The sequence below is a fragment of the Scylla paramamosain genome, chromosome 19, assembly GCF_035594125.1.
Source record: "Scylla paramamosain isolate STU-SP2022 chromosome 19, ASM3559412v1, whole genome shotgun sequence".
Lineage (NCBI taxonomy): Eukaryota > Metazoa > Arthropoda > Malacostraca > Decapoda > Portunidae > Scylla > Scylla paramamosain.
Window position 1 is genome coordinate 15,826,142 of NC_087169.1, and position 19,036 is coordinate 15,845,177.

Below are 19,036 nucleotides of genomic sequence, written 5' to 3' on the forward strand. Positions count from 1 at the left end.
TATATATATATATATATATATATATATATATATATATATATATATATATATATATATATATATATATATATATATATATATATATATATATATATGTATATATATATATATAACCAATCTCCCTATCTACTATTAAACTAAATCCCTACATTAATTCCATTCAACAAACACAGAAAGAATGAACAAAGACTGATGATAGAACTTGGTCTCTCTCTCTCTCTCTCTCTCTCTCTCTCTCTCTCTCTCTCTCTCTCTCTCTCTCTCTCTCTCTCTCTCTCTCTCTCTCTCTCTCTCTCTCTCTCTCTCTCTCTCTCTCTCTCTCTCATCGTGAATGTGGTTAGTATTTTAATTTAATTTAATATATATCTTTATGTAGTATTTTGTTTATTTATTTATTTTATTATATGTATTTCTATTGATGTATTTTATTTATTTATTTATCTATTTATTATTTCATCTTATTTTATTTATTTATTTATTTTATTTTTATTTATTTATTTATATATATATTTACTTTATTTTATTATTTATTTTTATTTTTTTATTTATTTATTTTATTTATTTATTTTTTTATTTATTTATTTATTTATTTATTTTTTTTTTTTTTTTTGCCTCTTGTATCCTGTGTTTTAGCGGCACCTTAGAATACACCATATTCATCTTTGTTTAGTATACGACTGTATGTTTTTGTTTTCGATTTCATGATGGAACAACGACACTGTATTTTCCGGTACACTTGGCAATGCGTATAGACCGTGCGGCTCTGCCGCCCCAGTGTCCTTGTCACGTGAATCCCTCATGCCACTCCATGCTGACCATTGTCTGGTAAGGTCACTCTGGGGTTGAGGTGGCAACAGTGCGGAGAGGTACAGCCAACACCCTGAATACCAAGTTAGTCTGGTTCCACTATAGACCGTCATTTGAATTGTAACAGAATACCAGGAGGTATGCTTTTCTTTTCTGTTATTTCTATTTTATATTTCTAGTATTTCACGTCAAAAGCAGCTCTGGCCGATGTCAGCTGCCACTGAAAAAAAAAAAAAATGTCGTTTTCGTGAGAAATGTGAGCAGAACAGGAAGACTGCTTCATCGAGTTCGAAGCCAACTACACGCCACGACTAATCAGCTGCAGGGATCAACAGCTTACCATTCTCCGAAGTAATTAGTTCCTGTAGTATAGTTTTACATATTATCATCATGTTCAAGTAATAATGTCTGCATTGCATCTCTGTAGTTTAAACACTGTTTAGCCTATTATAAGGGCGCCATTTTTTATTAATGGGGAGCGTGCCCAAGCGTAGCTACTTGTCGCCTTCCGCGTGTACTGTTCCGCTGCAGTGCGTGCCAGCCAGCATGGCATGATGGCATCCGTTTGCTGTCTGTGAAGTACTTATATGCCTCATCGGCATTACAGTCAAGAGTCTACATGAAGTTGCAAGGTTTTTAAGGGTGTCTTTTTTTTTAACAAGATTTCTACATGATTGACAGAAGAAGCACTGTGGACTTGAAAAAAAAAAATGTCTTGGTGAGACCAAGCGTTTCAGAATACGGGATTCGGGTAGCTCGTGTCTCGCCGACACAAGCTGAGGAGCCTTTCCTACGTGTTGTGGGTCAGTGTGAGGACTGCTTCTGGTTTACTGGATTTTCAGTGTAGGTGACCTTTGGGAAATCCAGAGAGGGCGCAGTCCCCGTCTGGTTATCTCAAGTTAGGTATGAATCCGGTCAAGTTAGTGACAATTCATGGATAGTTTGCTAGATGTGGGGTGGAAGATAGTGTAGCGGAAGTTGTGAGGATGGCTGAGAGGGACGGCTGGAGGTCCGTGATCGCCGATGTCACTTGACTGGTGCCTCGGTAACAGTAAGGTTAGTGACCTTATGGGAGGATCCAGATCGTAGGCCCGCAGGTAAAGTTAAGTTCGGTTTGGTTAGTGACTGTTAATTGGTAGGATTCATGGAGGCTTAACCCCCCTCTGTTAAATTTAAGTTTAGGTTAGCGACCTCTGGCGGACGTAGGCCCCCCCCTTTAGATTAAGTTCTGTTTGATGGGGGACCCAAGAGGGGTATAGTCTCCCACCATATTAGTACAAGGTAGGTATGTTATATTAGTTTTATTACCTAGGAGTGGCCGCTCTTTCCTTGGATTTTTGTTCAGACTGCCATTCCTATATGGTGTGTGTGTTGGCTTTGCACCTCCCAGAAATCCCACTTCCTGACCAGGCCCACAAGATTGCCTGCCACAAAGAAAAATACTTAGTATTATGCATTGTCTGGAAAACATCATTCAACCATCAATCAGCACAACAGAACCTTCCAGATAACTATCTCTTCAGTGACACTCAACTAACCACATCTAAATGGAATATCCTCAGTCTACCCTTTACCAATAATCTAAACTATAAACTTGATATTTCATCACCTAAAACATCTTCAATGAAGTTAGACATTCTGAGTTGTCACTGCATGTTTTTCTCACCCCTGCCAGCTTCTAACTCTGCACATGTATGGGATACACTTCACATGTAGGGGGAGGTTTTAGACAAGGTGGAATTGAAAGCATTTATATCTTATCAACCCCTTTCTTCTGTCTTCAGCCTCTCTCCATCACTGCAGTGTTGCATCTCTTCCTATCTTCCACTATTCTGACACTAACTGCTCTTCTGATCTTGCTAACTGCATGCAGCTTCACTGCATAAGACTTTCTATTTTTTCACCACTATTCTGTCCACCTCTTTAATGCAAGAGCTAACCAGTTTTCTATCATTCATCCCTTTTTCTGGTAAACTCTGGAACTCCCTGCCTGCTGCTGTATTTCCTCTTTCCTATAACTTGAACTCTTCCAATTTCAGATGATCTTCTTGGCCTTCTTTCAGGATTGGCCCCTCAGTGGGTCTATAATTTTTTCATTCTATTGTTCCCTTTGGCCAGTGTCCTGCTTACATAAAGTGTCTGTGTGGTATTGAATTTGTCCTTGTGAAGGGAGGGAGTTGGGAGGGATTTTAACTTTAATTCTAATTTTGATTGACAGGCATCCCAAGAATTAATTTTAATTGACAGGCATCCCAGTTTCCTTTTTTAAATTACCGGTGGTCTGTGTGAGGGAAGGTGGTGTTGGCACTGTTGGGAGTGAAATGACTATAGGAGAATGGTCATTAATCATGTAGGTGCCAGGCATGGCAGTAGTGTGGAAGAGGGAGCCATTTTCCAGACAGGTCTAAGTCATAGGGAATAAGTGAAAATGTGTGAAAGAAAAAAAAAGCATGAATTAGACTGAGAAAAGTGAAAGATTAAGTATATATGTGAGCGAGACTGAAGGATGAGGAGGAAGAGATGAAGTAGTGGGGAGTAAGTACTCCATTTCACAATCCCATACTCCTTTTTGTTCTCCCTCCATCCAACCACTTCCCACTTCTACTCCCTCCATCTCCTTGTCCCCTGTGCTGGAAAGATTCACCCAAAGGTAGGCATAGGTTGTCTGTAACTAGCCAGCACTTTACAGATGACTCACCCAGCCTGGTCACCAATTCAGTGGTCTGGACAAGGTTGCCAGGGTTAGCCACATCAAGTTTGATGCTCTTTCCTCCACCTTTTATTGCCAGTTTTCTTTCTTTTTTTTTTTTTTTTTTTTTTTTTTACTCTCCAAAAGATGGAGAAATATATTGCTTTTGCAACCTTGTTTGGGTGTATGAAGCATCAGTTGCTTTCTAGGGATCTTATGAGCACTATTTTCCTGCAGCCACTGAAGCATGAAGGAGAGGAAGGCACACTATGCTTGCTGGTTCCTAGTTAGCTGAAGCATGACCTCGTTGGAAGACAGCAATGGAGAGCGGGTCCTTTTGGGAGCAGCAGAGGAGCAGTCCATGTCTTCAGAGGTGTGGGTGGCAAGAGCAGCCGACTAGCCACTGCTCTTGTTCAGCAGCATGGATATTTGCCATTCATCTCCTGCTGGCATGGCAAAACACCACTGCTGCAATCTCTCAGGTCACTGGTGTGGTGGACTTCCAGCAGGATCCAAGGAAGCAAACAACAAAGGAGGAACAGGTGGGGAGTGCTATGTCTGCATAGGTCAGCATGTCTCCATTAAGAAATTAGGAATTGAGAAATTCCATCAGGATTGAGTTGTTTTCTTTCACTCTGTTTTTTTGGCTATATATACAAGCAGTGACTTTATACTTTTAACCAGTACAGAGTAATTTGACTGCCACACTATAAGTAGGCATTTCTTAAGTAAATAATCCCCTTGTAGGTTTCAGGATTCTTTTTTTAGGAGGGGGTTATTGAAGAGTTCTAATGTAGGTGTAGTGATGTCCTTCAATGGGGCAATCTTAGCCTCTAATCTTATTAGATTGCTTTGTCCATTATTGCATCAGTAAGCACAAGCTTCATAGGCCTTGTTGCTAGCATCACTGAATATACATGTATTGTTGGAAATACTGTGTTCATTCCCAACAGAATATTATTATTAGCGATGGGTGATTACCATCAATTCAAAATTAAGAATCACTTCAAAGAGTGGGTTAATTAGCAAGGATCCAGAATCAAATAGAATCTGAACCCCCAGTTCCAGTGTTTATAAGCTTATAAACCTTTAGTGCATCAAAAATCTTGTTCATCTTTTGGTCACACGGCTTATCTTCTATCTTTGCTTCCAGCAATTTTTCCTTATTAGATAAGTTGTACATGTTTTGCTGTTGGCATTTTTTATTGCATTTTGGATTTTTAGTATTTAATTGCTTTTTCGGATTAGCAGTTTTTATTGCATTTTGGATTTTTAGCATTTTATTGCTTTTTGGATTAGCACTTTTTAATGCATTTTGGATTTTTTTTTTTTTCCCTCCCCCCACAATTCATGTGGCAGCAACATGAAGGCCTGATTGGCTTCAGTCATGGTAGTAATGGTGCCTTTCAACCCTACTTTGATCTGTTTTATTTTACTCTCCTGCATGTTAATTAGTGATAGTAATTGACTTACATCAGAATAATTAAGCAGTCGTAACAGTCAAGTAGGTTAGTGTGGCAAACAAAGTTATTAGCAACATCAAGTTGTTTGCACATTACAAATCTCTTTGGTACTAAAAAATTACCAAAAGTACTAAAAAATTACCAAAAGTTCTTAGTACATCACAATTTACTATTTTAGTACCAAAGTACCAAAGAATGATGATTTTTATTTATTATTATTATTAATACTCACATTTTTGTGAAACTCATGTTTAAGAATAAGATCTTAATCTTTTTAGATTATGTTGCTATTACTCACATTTTTGGTAAACTCGTGGTAAACTCGTGTTTTAGGAGTAATGAAAAATTTTTTGTGCATTTTATTTAGGTGTGGTTGTATTACAATTAGTTTGTGCATTTCTTTGGATGTAGTAGCATTATGGGATGACATAGCTGGTTATTGTGTGTATCTTGCCAGTACATTGTTGCCAGTATGCAGTAGCCTCCATGTTATTGTTACTTTCATTATTCCCACAAATGCTATTGTTTTTAATGCTTTTAGGAGAATTTCACTTTAGAATTTTTTTTTTTTTTTTTTTTTTAACAAAATGAATAATTTCACTACATTTTTCTATAAGTCATTGCAGACATCATAAATTATATATGTACATGTTTCTAATAATGATTCAAAGCATTTAAGATTTATGAATGAGAAAAATATTCATGTGTGTTTGCTGTTATTTTATTAGCATCAATATGTAGCATGGCAAATTTAATTGCATGAAATTTTATTAAATCTGCACACCATTATGGGTAGTATTAAAAATATACTGACAGATTGCTGTCAGTGCAGGTGTTCAGTTTTGCTATTGGCCTGCATTAGTTTTAATTAAAGCAACAGCAGAAAATTATTGTGGTTTCAAGCTGGCTGAGAAAGGGGCAGCCTCAAAAAAATTTTTTTCCAGACTACTTTTTTTTTTTTTTTTTATGCATACAAGTTAAGGTTAGAAATATATAGTTTATTATTCATTAAAAGGATAATAAATAAAAATAATGCTTAGATAACAATCCCTCAATGATTCTCTAGGATCCTTAAACACAATTGCCTATAGTGGGCCACACCTTTTCCCTTGTAACTTACATAAGTACTTATGTCTGCAGGTCACTGGGCCAGGCACAGAGTACCAGATGAAGGATGCTTTGATGCCTGCAGAACAGTGGCAGTGGTGAGAGTCCCAAGGCGCCTCCCACAGGAGAGCATGGAGTATGAAAGGTTGAATATCAACAAGCCACTAACAAGGTCATCTGAGAAAATAATAAATGTCAAGAGGGAATGGATGGCTGAGAAGAGTGGGAAAGTGACCATTCACCTGGGCAAGGCCTTGGGCGAGAACCGGTTGTATGGCAGGAATGGAGTCCACGTGAATCCTGACAGCAGCACAAGGACGGATGAAAGCAGGAAGTGTGTTGCATGGACATGACATGAGGACGACAAACAACTGAAGATGCAACAACAAGAGAAGGCTGCTACCAGGCATGAAAATGCACAAGGTTTGGGATGTGTGTAAGGATTAAATGAATGGCATGTTGACTTAGTCGGAATGACTGAGACACATTTGAGGGATGATATGCAAATGAATGGCAGTGAGCATGTGATGATTTGAAAGGGACAGGAGGATGTTCACCATAGAGTGGAAGGAAGAAGGATCATCTTCATAGAAAGGAAAGGAACCTCAGAATAGTTATATCTAGGAGGAAACTGCCATAACTGAAAACTCACTGATATTAGCAGTGAAAGTAGAGTGTACAGGTGAGCATGACAAGTCATGTACACAACAGTTAAGGGTTTAAGAGCAAGAGAGAATAGCAGGAAGTACGGCATTTTTAAAAAAAGATTGTAAGAATACTAGTAGGCTGAACAGCATGAGAGACATGAATGCACATCTAGCTACATTGAGATGAATGCACATCTAACTACATTGAGAGTGTAAGAGAATCAAAATTGAAATTCATGCTTGCTGAGTTTATAGATGAAAATAATCCAGAGAATTTGAAGACCATGGCAGAAGACTGGGTGATGTGGCATGCAAGGAATCAGGAGTCAGTGAATGACTGTGTTAGTGAAAGGGAGAATGCATGAGAATGTTGCTTGTGTGTGGAGAGATGAGGAATGAATGATTGATAGTGTCAGAAAATAATACATTTGTTGTACATTGCATGATGTAAAGGTAAGAAAGAAGAGGTGGGGATGAAGTGATGCTAATTGGGAGGAATTGCAGATGTGCTTGAGTGAATGTGGAACCCAGGGAAGCTAGAGGATAAAGATGAGATGAATGATAGATTATTTAAAAACTGAAAAGTGCTTAAGTCTTGTAACAAAACAAGTTTTGTTCAAATGAAAGGAAAGACTGAATAAGTCATGGTGGAATGAAAATCTTAGGATAGCAACAATGGAGTGAGACAGTTGTGTAGATAGGATAGATGATTGCAAGAAAAGTAGGATAGATGATGATTGCAAGAAAAGTGATATTTACTTAGGTTTTTTTAGATGAGAAAGAATAATAGGATCAACAGAAATGAAGAAATATAGAAACATTGTGTGAGGAGTGAGAGGTTAGTCAAAGATGTATTTTATCACAACCCTAAACTATCAAGCCTGTATAGAAAACATTTAGTAGTCAGGATGAGAGGAATGAATGGAGTAAGTATGGGAAATGGATATATGTGCTATTATTATATGCAGATGATGAATTGAATTTATTGAGTAAGCTCAGACTTTTATTTATAAAAGTATGAAGCACAGCTCTCCAGCAAAAGAATACAAACACCATAAATTATATACAGCATGTGCATAATATTACATAAAGAAAAAAAGACATACAAATGAAATACACCAAGCATACAAATGAAATACACTAAGCAATGGCAAAAAAAAGAATAAAAAAATATGTATACATATATAATGATACATTTACTAATTACTAATTAAGAAATTAGAAAAACTATTGACCTGTTTTGCACACTATTTATCTAAACATGCATAGCACCATCCTCAAAAACAAAGGTAATTTCTTCATCACACTTGAACTTGTACTTTGCATGAACATATTTGAATTGTGTTGGCCTATTTATGTAATGATTTGGTATATACATATTACGTAACCTAACAATTTCCACGTCCATACATTCAAAAAGAACACGAAATTCATCTCCTACTACCTCAACATCACACTTGTTACATACCCTATCTTCTCTACTGACACCTTGTTACCTACCAACATTTACAGGAAGTCTATTATTACAAGTTCTAAATTTAGTCACTAATAATCTGTCACCCTTTGTTAACTTTTCTAAATACTGTTCTCTGCCAAAATCTGTCTTAAACACCCTATAATTGCTACTTAATGATTTTTTCCTAAATTATGATGCCAAGTTACAAGCCACTGATCTTTCAATCTCTGTTCCACAGCTTTCTTCACCCATCTTGAATTAGGAACATCTTGCAACAACCACATACCATACATTCCACAGTCATTACAAATATTCTTTATACAAGCTAACCATGGAGAAGTATAAAGCCCTAATCTATCCAGCTGCAATAGACATTGGTACATTACATAATACAATTTAGTATTTTTACCTGAAATTAGCCTAGACCAAGGTTAATCTTTTTTTTTTTCTTGATATATAAAGTTGTGGTTATCACGAGTGAGTCCACAGAAGAGCTCCAAAGCTTATCAGATGTGGGTGGGTATGGTATAGATTTTGGATAAGATTTAACATGCACAAGAATACGAGTATCTAGGAATGTGCATGTATCCAAATGGTTGTGGAAAGCCAAAGAATCAAATGATTAGCATGGTGAACCAGCATAGCAAGGATGAGGGCAGGCAAATATGATGTACAAGGTTTGGAAGAGTGTGGCTGCCAAAGTATTACTACGTACAGTACAGTGTGATTGCATGGAATGAGGGAATGAGTTGGAAGTAAGGCAGAATAGAGTAGCAAGGATGGCATAGAGTGCAGCAAAGTATGTAATAGTTTGAATGGTAATATGGGATGAAGTATATTTAGGAAAAGGTATATGAAAGTAACCTTAAAGCATAAAACTAGATTGAAGTAAATGTAGTATGTAATGTTAATAAAAAAGGTGTATCTGTGTCTGTATCTGTGGACTGTAAGGAGTAGCGAGTGGGGAAGAAGAATGGCATGGTAGTTGGGCATGCATACTGACCACCTGAGGAAAGATTGTGTGTGAATGAGGAGGATTGATAGAAAGAAGACAAAAGTGGCATGTGAAAAGTGGAAAAGTGAGATAGATAGCAGTGAAATGTGTGGAACCAAATGAATGGAAGAATGAGATGAAACTAAACAGGAGAAAGAGGCTCCACTGTATGAAAAATGGTGTGCACTTTCACAACATATATACATATGCTCACACCTGCACACATGTGTACACACCACATACACTTTCACAAGTAGATACTTGTTAATCACTTGTTCCATAAGCATTCCTGCCTGCTCCAGGAGGCGCCATTACTGGATGTGGGAAACTACTTGACAGCCCTCTCACCCTTCTACATACCAAAGGGCACCATTATGTGGGCAGAGAGGATAGTGCAGGCACTGAGGAGGCAGATCCTTCAGCTTTAGGGTTGCAGGGGAAAATGTATCCTGAAAATCCATGTCAAATTGTTCATGGTGTTTGTCTGTGCTGGTTTAGAATACTCCACAATGGTATGAGGGAAGCCTGAGTGATGATCTCTTCTAAGTGAAAGTACAGGGTATGGCTGTGAATACTAGGAATTCTAGATGGTACAAGTCCTGCAGCAAAGTGTGCCAAATGTGTGACATGGGAGAGAATGAGACAGTTGAGCATGTGATGCTGGAAAGCGAGAAGTATGAGGATGGAGCAAATAAAAGCGTGGAGAACATGGAAGAGGAATGGATGGTACTGCTGCTGGGCCCGTGTAGAGGGATGAATGAAAGGATGATGGAAGATGTAACAAGTTCAGTGTAGGGGAACTGGTATTGTGGTTGATACTGTTGTTTTGTAATTTTTCCTTTACAGGAGTTCCTACTCTAAAGGCCTGACTTAGGAACAAAACTGAGTCAGCTATAGCATAAAGGTATAGATGCACATTAGCAGGACATTTTTTTCAGGCATATGTGAGAGTCTGCAGAATGCTGGGCCAGGCATGCATGTGGCAGGACACTGAACATGTCTTCACTTGTGGTGAGACTGCACAAGCTTAGCAAGGAGTGATGACCAGGGTTGTTGTGTCTGCCCTGGTGGCAGCAGTGTGGGCAATGAAACACATGTAGCCCCGGGAGTTCATGATGATGTTGAACACCTCATCAGGGCTTGGCTGTCACATTTGCCTTACTTGAAGCACTAAAAAAGTAAACAAGAAAGGTCCCTCCAACAAGCAATGTTGGTTAATTTCCTGTGTAACATAATTACCAAGTTGACTGTCACAATAGACAGTGGCACTGTATTTTATGTATTGCCTCAAAGACATTTCATTTTGATCAGGCCTCTGATTCCATTTTAGGGAGAGAATATGGCAAGAGTTTGAAACAGGCTAACTGTGCACTCGTATTCATGGCACTGGGCTTATAATGAAATGGAAGATGGTATCAAGATATTTTTCTATTCAGGGGAAACCAGATTCAAAATGCTATTTGCAATCAAGATGGAGTGCATTGTTCTCTATTTCAGACTCCTTGTATGGGAAATGATAAATGTTTCAATGTTGATAAAATACATTTCTTTAGTAATTCACCACACCCCTTGAAAAGCCTTTGAACACACTTCTGAAATATAAAAATTGAAAATTTAATGGGAACAAATTTCTATATCAATGACCCCCAGAATTTATCTTGAAGCCCATGTGCACAAAACACCTAAAAATGGGGGTCAATCTTGCCACCCAAGTCTTGCCATACACATCTGCAGCATGCATTAACACCCATTCCACCACAAGCCTGCTGCTACAGTCAACAGAATTTGTATATGAAGTGGATACTTTAATTACTGCAGTATCACTAAAATGTATTTAAAGGAACTTTATAGTCATGAGAAGTTTGTGCACCATGTGTACAAATTCACTGTATGGATGGCTGCCTGACAAACAGCATCACTCGAGACTTTGTGGCAAGATATTTAAGTCTATAAAGTATCTTACCCCACAGCTGAATCAAAACTGTATGGAAAATCAATTTACCAAACTGAGGAATAATTTGTATAAAGTGTATATGCTTATCTTAAATAAGCAACGTTTTGAAAAATCCTGAAGGAATTGTTTAAAACAAAGTAAGTAATGGTCTTGTATATGTAACGGCTGTTTTATGTTCTGTTCCTGTGCTTGTTCTATTTGCCTAACCCCTCAAATTGTGTATGTAATTTTAACAGCTGCTGCCACCTCTACTTCTGACTAAAAGCTATATGTCAGTGTGTGCAAAATGCATGTACTACTTTGGCACTGCTGCTGTACTGTGTAAGTGCATGTATTCCTTTCTCACAGCAATGGTGTTGTGTTATTAAATTAATAGGTGCATGTATTACTTTGTCACTGCTGCTGTGTTGTGCTGTTTAAGTTCTGTTATTGCTTTATTACTGCTAACATGTACTAGCTGTATGTATTGCTTTATAACTATTCTTGTGATGTATTCTGGCGTTTGGCATGATGGCAAAAGATGCAACACTGCATCAAGTGCAAATGTTTTTTGCTTGTTGGAAACTATTTTCAGAAATGCAGCCGTTAGCTGTTCTATTTTATTAGCAGCAGTGATTGAAAAATTGTGATTTAATTCTGTCTGTAGTCTACCACTAATAAAATATGCAAAAGCTTTGAAATTACTCTCCCATTTATATGCTGATGTAAAAAAAAAAATTAAATGAACATCTTCACAACTAGAACAATACACCAGTAGTCCTGAAAGCTTCCTAGTTTGTGAAAAATGGTTTTGCTCAATAGATGATGCCACTATTACAACATCTGAGAATTACTGAGCAGTCTTCCTTCATCCTTTACACTCCTTGGTAAAGCCTCACTTCAACAGGAAACAAAGACTTCCATATCAGAAATAGTGGTAAGGCAACTATACAACAAACCAACAAGAAATTGACATTCATTGCAAAATGCATTCATGTCAATGAAAGTGTGTTAATGACATGCATAACCAAAGAACATTTCAAGGAAAAACATTTTAAAACTACCATCAAGTAAGCCTGACATTACTTAATGGAATAAAACTTGCCAGATATCTAAGATCATGAAGCACTATGACAAGAGTGGATGAGGTGTAAAAGTGTAATGTGGGGGGCAGTTGTTAAAAATGAATATGGGTCAGTTCTGAGTGATCACATTATGAAGACATTGATCCATTGCAAAAATTATAATGTTTCCTAGGAAGAAACATGATTCTGCAAGCAGGCCAAGGAGGGAGGGATGGTGAAAAAAGGTGTCCTGAATAAGTGAAGGCTACAGCATTTGTAGCATTTATAGCAGTAGGTATGTCTGGGGTTAGGTATGTGTTCAAATTTCCCATCAAGTGGGATACAGACAAGCATACCCTCCTTCACTTTAATTCTCATATCTGGAGTTGGTTAGACTATGGATGTGAGGTTTATGGAGCAATCTCATCCTCACTACAAAAATTTGAAGTCACACAAAATATACTACATAGCTTTGGAAGCATTTAAGTCCTCTAATGAATACCCTAAAGACATCTGTAGTAGGTAATAGTTGTCTGCCTTCTTTAATGAATACCTTTTCAAATTATTCCATCAAGAGTTCACATGCTTCTTGGTCCAGATCTGTAAGCTGACTATTCTCACTCTGCAGTGGTATCACCACCACCTTGCTGTCACTCCTGCTCTTGATATGTGAGTGGAAGGGGTTGGATTTGGTTCCTCAGGCAAGGTTGAGTTCAAAATTGACTAGCACTGCTGACAACTCTTGTGACCTTACTTTGTACATGTAGACTTTGTTCTATACCTTTCCTTCCGCGTACATAGTCCTAACGTTCTGCAAATGCCCCATCTTTCCTTAACCCTTTTGTGCCATTCCTCTACTCGCATTATTTGGCCTATGGATTCTATAAATTTGCTTCCACGCTGCTCATACTCCCTACACTCAACCATGAAATGCCTTCTTGTCTCCCTGACCCGGAGTACAGAAGCCGCAACTTAGGTCCTGCTCACCTTTGCCCCCGGCCTTTCTCTGCAGTGTGCCAAAGCATGCCATCACTTAAAACCTGCTTCCCCAGTCCCTTTGTGCACTATTACAGTGTCTTGCGCCTATCTTCCCTCTGTAGCACTTCAAAATTCACTAGTATCCCATTCGCATTTTACACCTGGTTCTACCATTTTCTTCTATTCTCTTCCTGACTTCCTTTAATCCTATCCTACGTCATTCCAGGTTTGCTCTCCTAGTCACTGCTTAGCTTTATCTCACTTAGGCTTCACTTTTCTTTTCTTTCATTACTATGCCAACATTAACCACCATCTGTTCTCTGAATCTTCTGTTTTCCAGTGCATGACCTGCAATGCAATGACCTGAATGACAATGCAATGCCTTCACTCCAATCTATGCTATCGTATCATCCTTACTCGACTATTCTTATAACACTATTCCCTACCTTCTCCAATCGTTTATCAATTTTCTTCGCACTTCAAGACCCCTCAGTGTTGAAACATTTTGGGAACTAAGTTGTTTGGGTACAAAGTGACCAATGGCCCAATCGTCCCCAGGCCTTTGTGGACTCGGGCCTTTCTGTCTTGATGATCACCTGACTCGGAGCCCTAATGATCCGAATACCTTCCGCTTCGTCACCAGATGACTCCATACTTTATTGGTAAGGAGCGCAAAATGTAAACAATCTTTCCGGGCTTCGCGCTTTGCTCGGGTCTGGGTATTTTATTCAACGCGTGCAAATGGTGCGGTTCAATCCATTGGGGTCGTTAATACTTCCTTGAGTCTTTTAACTTTATTGGTTGCCCTCTCTCGCCCTTCCACTCAGGATTTGTTCCTCTCAAGTCTTCGCGCACCTGTAACAATACTACTATAGTCAACGTTATATTCATAAAAGTCCGTGTAATCATAAGTTTGCTTTAGTTGTGTTTAGTATCGTCATTTTCAGCGTTGACATAACTTTGAACTATCAAGGTCTTCAAGCTGATATGAGTATGAGAGGGTTGTTGACAATGTAAATGCCAATTATTTCACAATCATTTGCCGGTAAATTTGCAGTTTCAGTCAATACTCCCATCCTCTATGTATTTCACTATAGCCAACAAGCATAGAGGCCTGGTGGGAATGCAAAGTTTTTGGATGGATAAAAGCCACAATGAGCCATTTTTGACATTCCTGGAAAAAAAAAAAAAAAGGTAAGGATGAGAAACGGCATATTTCGAACGGAAAATTTCTAGGCTATCCTAACCTAATGTAACCAATCTAACCTAACCTGTTGAGGGAGGAGGGGGAACTTCATCACCTCCTGGACACCCCCTTAAGGTCACTGATCTAACCTAACATTACCTAACCTAACTTAACCTAACGTTACATAATCAAACCGAACCTAGCATTACCTAATCTAGTGGTTCTCAACGCGGACGGTAGCGGGAGAGTGGCTAGCACAGGACGGGAGAGGAAAAATCACGGACTCACTGGCTATTAGTACAAAGGAGATGCAGCTGTTATGCCCTATCTATTTGATTCTATCTATGGTGGCATAGTTGGAAAAGGGGATGAGTGAGTGGCGCAGGGAGGAGGGGGCCCCCAACTGCAGTGAACCAGCTTTCGGGGGACCCAGTTTGCAAAAGGTTGATAACTCCCGACCTAACCTTCTAACCCCTCCCCCATAAGGTTAACGTAACATTTTGTAACCTACATTGTCAGTCATCACTACATACCAACAGTAATTACTTAACGAAAAATACCATAAGAAGTTGAGGGAACTGGCGGTAAACTGCCAGTTCATATATTCACAGGCGGCACACGTCTCTAATGCAGCCATGGTCTAACTGATGCAGCATAGAAGAGTCCCGGGTTCTCCTTCCTCCTCTAAACACACGTGCCTATATGTGATTGGCCGACAAATTTCCGTGTGACCTGATTCGCAGCCGGTAATCCCACGTCATCATAGGTCTAAACACGTGACTCAACGTCACGTCGCCATTGACCATGCGCACCATTGATAACAAACATACGAACACACTCAATATCTTATGAGAGACGACTGGAGGTGGATCTAAGCTAGAATTCACTTAAACCTTAGAAGTTCTCATCTGACGTTATTATTAACTTCCAACAGTGTAAAATGGGGCTAGAAATGCTCCAAACATGAGATGTAGACCCTGCCGAGGGATATAGTTAGTACGGTGCATTGGTTGAAACTGTAATAATACCCATTAACCTTTTTTACGCTACAATTATCAAATGGTTCAACTCATCATTCGTAACATACCACTTACATTGTTGCTGGGAGAGGATTTAGCCTTTACGGCTCTCGTCTCTATATTTCTAATAATGTGCGACTAGGTGTTCGCAAAGCACAGTACATCGAATCTTATTTTTGTCTAGCACACAAGCTGTAAAGAAAAGCCACACCTCCATATATTGTATTGGGTGGCTGACAATATTCCTGGAGATAAAACGCCTCACCTCCATATATTATATTGTGTGGCTGACAATATTCCTAAAGATAGAGTAAAATTTTCGTATCAGTACGTAAAACTATGCTAGATAATTGCAACCCGCCTAAAATATCACGGACTCCCCGACTATAAAGAAGCAGCACACCTCAATACCACACAAGGTGGGCCAACACAGTGAGGCAACACAACCTTGCGCGATGACCCCAAAGTACTCATGCTAATTATGGATGTTGAGGACCACTTGACAGTCGGCACCTGCCAGCCACCAACCAACCACCAGCCTCTCCCCCGCCCCACCCACGACTTAAGGTCACGTGCGTCTCGGGTCACGCCCCCTGCAAGGTGACCTATTTAAGGAGACCTAAGTGAGAAGATATATACACATGCCATGCACACACGAACTCGTACGCGTGCGCACGGACCCCTCCCGCAAAACACACACACACACACACACACACACACACACTCTCTATCATAAATGAATAAGTAAAAAACAAATCTAAGTGTATGGTGCGGGACTAAGTGCGAACACAATGAATATATAAAAAGATAAACCACGGCGAAACAGATTAAAAAAAAATAATGGACATTTTAAAAATCATGAAGTACTTATATGGCCTAATGGCCGTAAAACACACACACACACACACACACACGTCACTCAGCTGTTGGTTGCACTTCACGACCACTGAGGGTCAAGGGTCATCCCGTGCTGCGAACCAGGTCACGGTGAACTTATGTCCCTTGCCTCCTGGTTTTTGCTCAGCCATGGAGGGGTGGAGGGAGGCGAGAGATAAGGTCAGGCCTCGAGATTGATTACTTGTTGTAACATCTTATTTACCTTTGTTGGAAAGTGGCAACTGCTGTTCTGTCCACTGAAAAGGAGGAGGGAAAACGGAGTGATAATACAAGCCAGCCTGAATTACTTGCTATACGTTACAAGATGGTACATAAATTAGTCACGCTCGTCACATGAAATAAGGAGGACGAGGACACAGTCAGGAGAGGAAAAGATGGACGATATGAAAAAAAAGTTTTGTAGTGAGAGATAAATACTGAACTTCCACGTAACCATTTCACAGGTAACCTTCATAAAATTGTAATTCCAAAATATCTCGAGTACCATTGAATTATTTGTACTGACAGTATAAATGATAAATTAACAGCAGCAACGATAAATACCGCAACGACATGGTTTCCTTATTAGTGCTCACTCGTTACCACATGACCGCAAATCGTTATTTTTCACTTCTATTGATTACCTTAAATGGATACACCCATTGACTGCATGTTTACTTGTTACTCGTTTTAGTTTTTTTTTTTTTTTTTTTTTCACCGTGAACACTTGACTATTGTGTGCGTGTGTGTGCTCACCAAACAAACTGCTTAACTACACTGTCCCACATAACAGACTAATGCTGCTCCGCAAACCAAGTCGTTCAGCAAGGCGTGACTGACACAAATTCCTATTATGAGCCGTACATCTTGCACACACGAGTCAAGAAGGCAATGGACTAATATCTAAGTTCAGGGACTTTGAGAATGTTTACGATACTTTTTCCGCATTCAACCTCAGCACGAACAAACATCCATGCGTTGGTGACTTGCAGGTAACTTAGGACATCGGTGTTACTACTGTAAGATAAGAGGCTCTGGGTATAGTTTTTTTTTTTTTTTTTTTAAGGTAATATTCATGTTATTGTCTCCAGAACCACAGAGAACTAAGGACATTTTGCAACACGCGGGCCTCGTTTTTGCCTCAACGTTGGGCTGCAATGACTTTCTTCCATATACGGACACGACTCCCCGTGGGACTAAAGTGCTAACATCATCCTGACGTAATTGAATTAAGGGCGCGTCCACTGCGGCCTTAACCGCCATTCCTCACACTTAACATATACTGATAACATGTTACTTTTTCTTCTCCTCCCACCGTAGCATACAAAACTACTGGGACTGACGCCTCCTGGAATGGATGATCATAGTGCTATTCAAAGATGAAAACACTTGTTCATAAACTTATTATACTGATAATATATTATTTTTCTTTTCCTCCCACGTAACGTATAAAACTACTGGGAATACTGTCTGCTGGAATGAGTGTTCCTAATGCTACTCAAAAATTAAAACACTTGTTCATAACGCTCCATGTCACTGCGGCAAAGACAGCTGTATTCGACAAGTATGGACGTCAAGCGTATGTACAGTACCTCACCTCAGCCATATCTAGAACACCACCACGACCCGCTCTCACGTCAGTCTCCATTATTACACCTCAGTCTCCAGCGACGTCCGAAATATTACTGCACTCAGGATCGTGACGTGAAGCTGCCAAGCCTGTTAACTTCCCAGCATGTCTCGGCGTTCCGAACCCGTGTCATGAGCAAGATGTGGTTCGATCCCTATTGGCACGTTACTCCTTTTGTAATAATGTGTTAGTAAGACAGTGCAACAATGATAAAATACAAAGAAGTATCCAATCATTTGTTTGTTCATAGGTATGTTTGATGGCACGGTTGGAAGTATGACCTCAAAGGGAAAGAATAATAATTTCACCTTCTAAATTACGTTCAGCTAAGGCTCCGACCACCCCCAATGCACAAACAAATCGGCACTTGTACCTCGCCACCTACCACTCATAACTCTTCTACAGATACAATAATTAAGATGCAAAGTGTGTGCATCTTCGAGAAAGCTCTACGTTAATTAATAAATGTATATGAATGAATGTGAGAAAGTGAGGGAACCAAAGTATGTCGAAATTACGAACTTTTGCCGTGTGGTAAAGAAAAAAGTAAAGAAAATCCGTCACATCCAATAACTTTATAAACTCGCGTAATGAGGAGTCGTGAGCCAGCCATCTCACCTGCCCCGCCCCTCGACCCTCGGGTGCGTGCAAGGCAAAGACTCACTAATAGACAGCGACAGGTGTTACGTCACGGCTGGCTGAGTGAATGAGACAAGCTCTCTCTCTCTCTCTCTCTCTCTCTCTCTCTCTCTCTCTCTCTCTCTCTCTGACACGCAACTCTTCAATTCATTCATCTCAGTTCATATCTTTAATGAAATGGATGACACACAACAACAAATCTACAGATCCCTATTAAACTGACTGACCATCATTTCACCCTGACTAGTAACAGAGAGAAAGTACGTACCTACAGCATAAAGAAAGCAAGCTACAGTGTAAGGACAAGTAATAAAGCAATCTAAATTTCACGTAGAGGACGCTGGTACTTACACCATAGCGAGAAACAACGCTATAGGTAACCGTTAGCCAAGTTAGCTAATGAATCTTTCCAAGCACGATGCAGTACGAGCAACAATCACCAAGAGTTTCTAAAGCGCTACAATCTTCTGTATATCCAGGTCGGTCAGGGAATGCTTTGTATGATAATGCTGTCAGTGTGTGTGTGTGTGTGTGTGTGTGTGTGTGTG

General features: G+C 39.4%; 1 protein-coding gene and 1 long non-coding RNA gene across 5 annotated transcripts in view; one reads left to right on the top strand and one right to left on the bottom strand.

Moving 5' to 3' along the window:
• LOC135109730 (neprilysin-3-like) overlaps positions 1 to 11,790 on the top strand; it is a 150,924-nt gene extending 139,134 nt beyond the window's left edge. For 2 of the 4 annotated variants that reach the window (XR_010272848.1, XR_010272847.1), the window contains 2 exons: positions 3,734 to 4,038; positions 6,100 to 11,790. Coding sequence is in view for 1 of the 4 variants with exons in the window: in XM_064021307.1 (XP_063877377.1) it covers positions 3,917 to 4,038; positions 6,100 to 6,419 (442 nt within the window). In the remaining 3 variants the exon portion in view is untranslated. The remainder of the gene's footprint in view (positions 1 to 3,733; positions 4,039 to 6,099) is intronic. The other 2 variants (XR_010272846.1, XM_064021307.1) reach the window with 2 other exon arrangements.
• LOC135109732 (uncharacterized) lies at positions 11,252 to 18,143 on the bottom strand. Its single transcript, XR_010272849.1, has 3 exons — positions 17,817 to 18,143; positions 16,443 to 16,476; positions 11,252 to 14,312 (listed from the first exon to the last, which is right to left on the bottom strand). It is a non-coding gene; the product is annotated as an uncharacterized LOC135109732 (long non-coding RNA).
• Between the last annotated feature and the right edge of the window lie 893 nt (positions 18,144 to 19,036).